The sequence below is a fragment of the Halichoerus grypus genome, chromosome 2, assembly GCF_964656455.1.
Source record: "Halichoerus grypus chromosome 2, mHalGry1.hap1.1, whole genome shotgun sequence".
Taxonomy (NCBI): Eukaryota; Metazoa; Chordata; class Mammalia; order Carnivora; family Phocidae; genus Halichoerus; species Halichoerus grypus.
In genome coordinates, this window is record NC_135713.1 from 172,233,440 (window position 1) to 172,242,187 (window position 8,748).

The following is an 8,748-nucleotide window of genomic DNA, read 5'->3' on the forward strand; positions in this document are numbered from 1 at the left end:
TTTGAGCTAAGACTATAATAATTTTTACTTCTGTGAAGTTTTCAATTTTTTCCCTAAGATTCCACTTTTTTCAAAGTAATCTCTATACCCAATGTGGGGCTCAAACTTACAACCCGGAAATCAAGAGTTGCACACTCCCCCATCTGAGCCAGCCAGGTGCCCCTCAATTTATTTATTTTATTTATTTTTAATTTTTAAGTAATCTCTACACTCAATGTGGGGCTTGAACTTACAACCCCGAGATCAAAAGTTGCATGCTCTATAGACTGAGCCAGTCAGGCGCCCTGAAATTTTCAATTTTTTTTTAAATTTTCTATTTTTTTGCCATAGTTTTATATGATCCTCTTCTAATTGTTTTAATCTCATCTTTATCGGTGTTTATATCCCCTTTCTAATTCCTAATATTATATAATTTTCTTTCTCCTTTCCTTAAATAAGCCCCTCTGGGAAGCTTATCTATGTTTTTGATCTTCTCAGTGAACCAAATTTTATATATTACTTATACTTTTATTTCATTTTATTTTAAAGCGATTTTATTTATTTGAGAGAGAGAAAAAAAAACAACAACGAGGGAGGAGTGGAAGGAGAAGCAGGCTCCCCACTGAGCAGGGAGCTGGACAAGGGGCTAGATCCCAGGACCCCGAGATCATGACCTGAGCCAAAGGCAGACACTTAACCAACTGAGCCACCCAGGCACGCCTTATACTTTATTTTTAATAATTCCAACTTTTACCTTAATTTCCTCCTTTTATTGGGGAGTCCTTCAGGAAAATTCTCAGTTGGGGGTCTAAAGACATCCAGCAATATGCCATGTTAGTAGTTTTTCCGTCTTGCAAGCATGAATTAGATTCACAAATTTTGGCCAATTGATCTTAAGCAAGGTGGGCCAAATTACTGTACCCTCTTCCTACCAGAGATCCATATTTTCAGTGAGGTAAAATTCTTATATACAAGATGTCTGTTTTAGTATAAGTATCCCTAATCCATTAGTTCTCTCCCTTTTCTGTGTATTGGGATCACAGCTTTGCTACAGATGACCTAAAGACAGTTGAGAGGAGAGTCCATCACAGGTAGTAATCACTATACTAGACTAGGAAAGGTTATAAAGGGGTCAAAATATTCATGTCTACTGCTGCTGGACCAGTATCCTACAGAGGTTCAGCTATAAGCTGTGAATGTCACCTCTGTCTCTATAAATTCCTGATCATTCCTGAACAACTGTTATGAATTGAATGTTTGTGTTCCTCCAAAATTCATCTCATCCTAATTAAGACTCCACCTATTATTGTAGAGCTATCTATTTCTCCTAGAATTATATCAAATCTTTGGTTTATATAATTAGGAGCTCTGATGTTTGATGCCCACATGTTTATAGTTACTACAACTTCTTGGTGAACTCATCCTTTTATCATTATATAATGTCTTTGTCCTTTATAACCACTTTTGATTTAAAGTCTGATTTGTCTGATATTAGTGTAGCCACCTCTGTTCTTTTGGTTACTATTTGCATAGAATAACTTTTCCATCTTCCATTTTCAACTTATGCATGTCCTTAGATCTAAAGTGAGTCTTTTGATACAGATGGCCAATGGTCACATGAAAAACTGCTCAACATCACTCATCATTGGGAAAATGCAAATCAAAACCACAATGAGTTATTACCTCACATCTGTCAGAATGGCTAAAATAAAAAAGACAAGAAATAACAAGTGTTGACAAGGATGTGGAGAAAAAGGAATCCTTATGCACTGTTGGTGGGAATGTAAATTGTTGCAGCCACTGTGGAAAATAGTATAGAAGTTCCTCAAAAAGTTAAAAATAAAAATACCATATGACACAGTAATTCCACTACTGGGTATTTACCCAAAGAAAACAAAAACACTAATTTGAAAATATATACGCACCCCAATGTTTATTGCAGCATTATTTAAAATAGCCAAGATACAGACATGACCTAAGTGTCCATCAATAGACAAAAGGATAAGGAAGATGTGGTACATACACACACTGTAATATTACACAACCATAAAAAAGGATGAGATCAAGTCATTTGCATGGATGGACCTAGAGGGTTTTATACTAAGTAAAATAAGTCAGACTGAGAAAGAAAAATACTATATTATTTCATTCATATGTGGAATCTAAAAGAAAGAAAGAAATAAACAAAAAGCAGAATCAGACTTGTAAATACAGAAAACTGATGGTTGCCAGAGGGAAGGTGATGGGGGGAATTGGTAAAATGGGTGAAGGGGAGTGGGAGATACAGGCTTCCAGTTATGGAATGAGTAAGTCATGGGAATAAAAGGTACAGCATAGGGAATATAGTCAATGATATTTTAACAGAAGGTATGCTGACAGATGGTAGCTGCACTTGTGGTGAGCATAGCATAATGTAGAAACTTGTCAAATCACTATTTGGAAACCTGAAACTAATGTAACATGTATGTCAACTACCCTCAAATAAAAAATTTTTAAATAAAAATAATATAAAATAGGGGCACCTGGATGGCTCAGTCGGTTGTGTCCAACTCATGATTTCAGCTCAGGTTATGATCTCAGGGTTTTGGGATCCAGCCCTGTGTTGGGCTCCATGCTCAGCAGGAAGTTTGCCTGAGGATTCTCTCCCTCTCCCTCTGCCCCTGCCCTTGCTCACACTCTCTCTCTCAAATAAATAAATAAATAAATCTTTTAAAAATATATAATATAAATAAAGTGCATCTTTTGTAAACGGCATATAGATGGATCCTGGTTTTTAAAATCATTCTACTAATCTATGTCTTTTGCCTGTATAGGGTTACCCATTTATATTGAAAGTCATTACTGATAGGGCAGGACTTACTATTACCATTTTGTTGTATGTCTTCTGTAGGTGTTACAGGTTTTTTTTGTTCCTCATTTCCTCCCTTACTGCCTTCCTTTGTGTTTAACTAATTTTTCCTCATAGTTTGCCTTAGGGTTCACTCTTAGTGTTGTACTTTCTGTGGGTTTGGACAAATGTATAATAACACATATCCATCATTATACTATCACACAGAGTATTATCACTGCCCTAAATATTGTCTGTGCTCTACCTATTCATCTTGTCCCAACTCCCAATCCCTGACAACTATTGATTTTTTTTTTTACTGTCTTCATAGTTTTGCCGTTTCCAGAGTGTCACATAGTTGGAATCACACAGTATGTAGCCTTTTCAAACTGGCTTCTTTCACTTAGTAATATGCATTTAAGGTTCCTCCATGTCTTTTCATAGCTTGATGTCTCACTCCTTTATAGTGCTGAATAATATTCTATTGTCTTGATGTACTACAGTTTATTTATCCATTCACCTGTGGAAGGACATCTTGATTACTCCCAAATTTTGGCAATTATGAATAGAGCTGCTAAAACATCCATGTGTAGATTTTGTGTGGATATAAGATTTTAACTCCTTTGGGTAAATACCAAGGATCAAGATTGAGGGATTGCATAATAAGAGTATGTTTAGTTTTATAAGAAACTGACAAACTGTCTTGCAAAGTGGCTATACCATTTTATATTCCCACGTGCAATGAATAAGAGTTCTTGCTGCTCTATATCCTTGTCAACTTTTGGTGTTGTCAGCGTTCTGGATTTTAGCCATTCTAATACGTATGTAGTGGTATCCCATTGTTTTAATTTGCATTTCATTGATGACATATGATGTGGGACATCTTTTCATATGCTTATTTGCCATCTGTATATCTTCTTTAGTGAGACATTAAGGTCTTCAGCTCATTTTTTAATGGGGTTGGTTATTTTCTTATTGTTGAATTTTAAGAGTTCTTTGTGTATTTTACAGGAGTCCATCAAAATCCTAAAGGAGAACACAGGCAGCAACCTCTTCGACCTCAGCTGCAGCAACTTCTTCCTAGAAACATCGCCAAAGGCAAGGGAAGCAAGGGCAGAAATGAACTATTGAGACTTCATCAAGATAAAAAGCTTTTGCAAAGCAAAGGAAACAGTCAACAAAACCAAAAGACAACTGACAGAATGGGAGAAGATATTTGCAAATGACATATCAGATAAAGGGCTAGTATCCAAAATCTATAAAGAACTCATCAAACTCAACACCAAAAGAACAAAGAATCCAATCAAGAAATGGGCAGAAGAAATGAACAGACATTTTTCCAAAGAAGACATCCAAACAGCCAACAGACACATGAAAAAGTGCTCAACGTCACTCGGCATCAGGGAAATCCAAATCAAAACCTCAATGAGATACCACCTCACACCAGTCAGAATGGCTAAAATTAACAAGTCAGGAAATGACAGATGTTGGCAGGGATGTGGAGAAAGGGGAACCCTCCTACACTGTTGGTGGGAATGCAAGCTGGTGCAGCCACTCTGGAAAACAGTATGGAGGTTCCTCAAAAAGTTGAAAATAGAGCTACCATATGATCCAGCAATTGCACTACTGGGTATTTACCCCAAAGATACAAAAGTAGGGACCCGAAAGGCTACGTGCACCCCGATGTTTATAGCAGCAATGTCCACAATAGCCAAACTGTGGAAAGAGCCAAGATGTCCATCAACAGATGAATGGATAAAGAAGAGGTGGTATATATATACAATGGAATATTATGCAGCCATCAAAAGGAATGAGATCTTGCCATTTGCAACGACGTGGATGGAACTGGAGGGTATTATGCTGAGCGAAATAAGTCAAACAGAGAAAGACATGTATCATATGATCTCACTGATATGAGGAATTCTTAATCTCAGGAAACAAACTGAGGGTTGCTGGAGTGGGGGGTGGGGTGGGAGGGATGGGGTGACTGGGTGATGGACACTGGGGAGGGTATGTGCTCTGGTAAGCGCTGTGAATTGTGCAAGACTGTTGAATCTCAGATCTGTACCTCTGAAACAAATAATGCAATATATGTTAAGAAAGAAAAAAAGAAGAAGAAGAATGTAGCAGGAGGGGAAGAATGAAGGGGGGGAAATCGGAGGGGGAGAAGAACCATGAGAGACGATGGACTCTGAAAAACAAACTGAGGGTTCTAGAGGGGAGGGGGTTGGGAGGATGGGTTAGCCTGGTGATAGGTATTGAGGAGGGCACATTCTGCATGGAGCACTGGGTGTTATGCACAAACAATGAATCATGGAACACTATATCTAAAACTAATGATGTAATGTATGGGGATTAACATAACAATAAAAAAATTTAAAAAAAAATAAAATAAAATACCATTATATGTTTCTCATAAAAAAAAACAAACAACAACAAAAAAAGAGTTCTTTGTGTATTTTAGACAACAGTACTTTATCAGATATGCCTTTTGCAAACATTTTCTCCCAGTCTTTGCCTTGTTTTATCACTCTATTAACATTGTCTTTTCCAGAGCAGAAATTTTTAATTTTAATGGATTAAAAATTCTTTATTTAATAGAGTATGCCCTTGGTGTTGTATCTAAAAAGTCATCACCATACCCAAGCTCATCTAAGTTTTCTCTTACATTATTTTCTACAAGTTTCATAGCTTTGAATTTTACATTTAGGTCTGTGATCCATTTTGAGTTAATTTTTATGAAGTGTATAAGGTCTATGTCTAGATTCATTTTTTTTTTTTTACATGTGGATGTCTAGTAGTTCTAGCACCATCTTGCTGAAAAGACTATCTTTGCTCCATTGTATTATCAAAGATCAGTTGATCATATTTATATGTATCTGTTTCCAGGTTCTCCATTCATTCCACTGATCTATTTCTATTCTTTTACCACTACCATGCTGCCTTGACAACTGTAACTTTACTAAAGCTACAATACTTTCTTGAAGTCAGGTAGTGTCAGTCCTCCACCTTTGTTCTTCCCTTTCCATATTGTGTTGGCTATTCTGGGTCATTTGCCTCTCCATATGAACTTTAGAATCAGTCTGTTGATAGCCACAAAATACTTTTCTGGGATTTTGATTGGGATTGCATTGAATCTACAAATCAAGTTGGGAAGAACTGAGATTTTGACAATATTGAATCTTTCTATCCATGAACATGGAATATCGTTCCTTTTTTTTTTTTTAAGCTCTTCTTTGATTTCTTTCATCAGAGTTTTGTGTCTTCTTCATATAGATCTTTTACATATTTTGTTAGATTTATACCTAAATATTTCGTTTTGGGGAGGTGCTAATGTCAATGGTATTATATTTTGAATTTCAAATTCCACTTGTTCATTGCTGGTGTATAGGAAAGTGATTGACTTTTGCATATTAACCTTGTATCCTACAACCTTGCTATAATTATTACTAAATTATTAGTTCCAGGAGTTTTGTTTTTGTTTTATTGTCAATTCTTTTGGATTTTCTATATAGGTGATTGTGTTGCCTGTAAACAACGACAATTTTATTTCTTCCTTTCCAATGTGTATATCTTTTGTCCTCTTTTCTTGTTTTGTTTCATTAGCAAGGACTTCCCATACAATGTTGAAAAAGACTAGTGAGAGGGAACATCTTTGCCTCATACTTGATCTTAGTGGAAAAGTTTCAAGCTTCTCGCCATTAAGCATGATATTAGTTGTAGGCTTTTTGTAGCTATTCCTTATCAAATTAAGGAAGTCCCCCTCTGTTCCTAGTTTACTGAGAGTTTTTATCATGAATAGGTGTTGGATTTTGTCAAATGTTTTTTCAGCATCTACTGATATGCTTATGTGATTTTTCTTCTTTAGCCTTTTATGTAATGGATTACATGATCAATTAAATTATCGGATATTGGTCTGTAGATTTCTCTTCTTGTAATGTCATTTTCTGGTTTTGACATTAGGGTAATGCTGCTTTCACAGAACAAATCAGAAAGTATTCCCTCTGCTTCTATTGGTACAATTTCTTCCTTAAATGTTTGGTAGAATTCATCAATGAACCCATCTGGGTCTGTCTGTTGATTAAATTTCTTTTTCTTTTTTTTTTTTTTTGGAATATGAATATATTTCTTTATTAGGATGCTCACAAGAAATGACACACTAGCACTGTCCTTCTGATGTGATAAATACATACATCTGACCCACATCGTGGCAGGAAACAGGAGTCAGGGCTCTCAGGGCTGGTACCAAGTGTCCACTGAAGACATCTCCATTCCTTGATTCCAACATCTCTGCTGTAGCTTCCAGGCAGGTCTTCGTGACTTGCCCAGACTTCTTTGTTCCAGCATCAGCTGACCCTCTTTTTTTCTAGCCACTATGGACTCCTTCAAGACCTAGGTCAGCTGCCTCATGTCTAATTGGCCCAGGAAGCCTCTGGAATTCTGCAGCACATCTCTTTGGTATGCTGCTGCCCCGCCACCCTCAGGGGCATGGCTGGGAGTTGGTAGAGAGGGGGAATAACATCACATGACCAAAGCAGACAGCAGGGGTGTATTGGCAAATGACACTTGGACATACACCTAACAACCTCACAGAATACATGCTTTCTCCCCAAATGATACATAACCCCCTAGAGGGCAAACACATATGGAATGATTCTGTACTCCAGGCACAAGGGATACAAAGTGAATGGCGTTTACATCCATCAGGTCCTACACACAACAGGAAGTTAGCGCCTGAATGTTGGAACCACATCTCTATCCTGGCTCTTCCCTGCCTTTGAATGGTGTCACCACTCTGTTTCCGCCTGTTTTCGGCATTAGTTCATTTTTCAAAAGAGAGGATAGACGGTAGAGAGAGTAGAATGGGAGCTTGGGGTGGGGGGTTAATATGTGGCTAACAACCTATACAACAAAACAAAAATAATACAAAAATGCAAAACCCAGATTTAGTACTAGAATCTAATGAGAAGGTAGCTGGAGAAACTACATGCCGACACAGACAATATGATACACAACCCCAGGGGGAGGATTCGGGGGGGTGGGCAGAGGCCACTGGTTTAGACTAAGAGCCTTTCAATGGACTGCTGAATAGACTGGATCTGCTGCTTCAGCTGTGAGCCTTCTTTGATGGTGACAGAACAGGCGATGACAGGCCTGGAAACCCCGCAGGCCCGCCCGAGGGCCTGCTTGGAGCGCACAAACACGTAGGGCACATTCTTATCCTCACATAGCAGTGGAAGGTGCAGGATGATCTCCAGGGGCTCAGCGTCTGCAGCCATCACGATGAACTCAGAGATGCCTCTGTTGAGGGTTTTGGTGGCTTCATTGGCTCCTTTCCGAAGCTGCTTGTAGTTACATGACTGCTGAACAAGGTCCAGTAGTTTCTTGGTGAGGTGGGCGTCTGCGAGGGGGTAGGCCTTTGGATTTACGTCAGCTTCAGTCATTGCGTCTGTCCCGGTGGTCTCCTGCCCGATACCGCAAGGACACCTAAATTTCTTTAATGTATATATACACCTATTAGATTGTCTATTTCTTTTGTGCGAGTTTTGACAGATTGAGTCTTTCAAAGAGTTGGTCTGTTTCACCTAGGTTATCAAATTTATGGGCATAGAGTTGTTCATAGTATTTCCTGATTCCATGGAATCTATAGTAATGTCCCCTCTTTCATTTCTGATAGTCATAACTTGTGTCCTCTTTTTTTCTCAGCCTGGCTAGAGGCTTATCCATTATATTGAGCTTTTCAAAGAACCAGCTTTTGGTTTTGTTGCTTTTGTCTATTGATTTCCTGTTTTCAATTTCATTGATTTCAGGTCTAATTCTCATTATTTCTTTTCTTCTGCTTACTTTGGATATAATTTGACCTTTTTCTAGTTTCCTACAGTGAAAACTAAGATGATTGATTTTAGATCTTTATTCTTTTCTTACATTAAGTGTTTTAAATT

At 37.8% G+C, this 8,748-nt stretch overlaps 1 protein-coding gene across 1 annotated transcript; it reads right to left on the reverse strand.

Moving 5' to 3' along the window:
• Positions 1-7,341: 7,341 nt before the first annotated feature.
• Positions 7,342-8,296, reverse strand: LOC118527082 (NHP2-like protein 1). Its single transcript, XM_036078684.2, has one exon. The coding sequence runs from the start codon at positions 8,248-8,250 to the stop codon at positions 7,864-7,866; it is 387 nt and encodes a 128-aa protein (XP_035934577.1). The 5' UTR covers positions 8,251-8,296; the 3' UTR covers positions 7,342-7,863.
• Positions 8,297-8,748: the final 452 nt, after the last annotated feature.

Coding starts and splice junctions, on each gene's coding strand:
- LOC118527082 (XM_036078684.2), bottom strand. CDS start 8,250: ATGACTGAAGCTGACGTAAATCCAAAGGCCTACCCCCTCGCAGACGCC.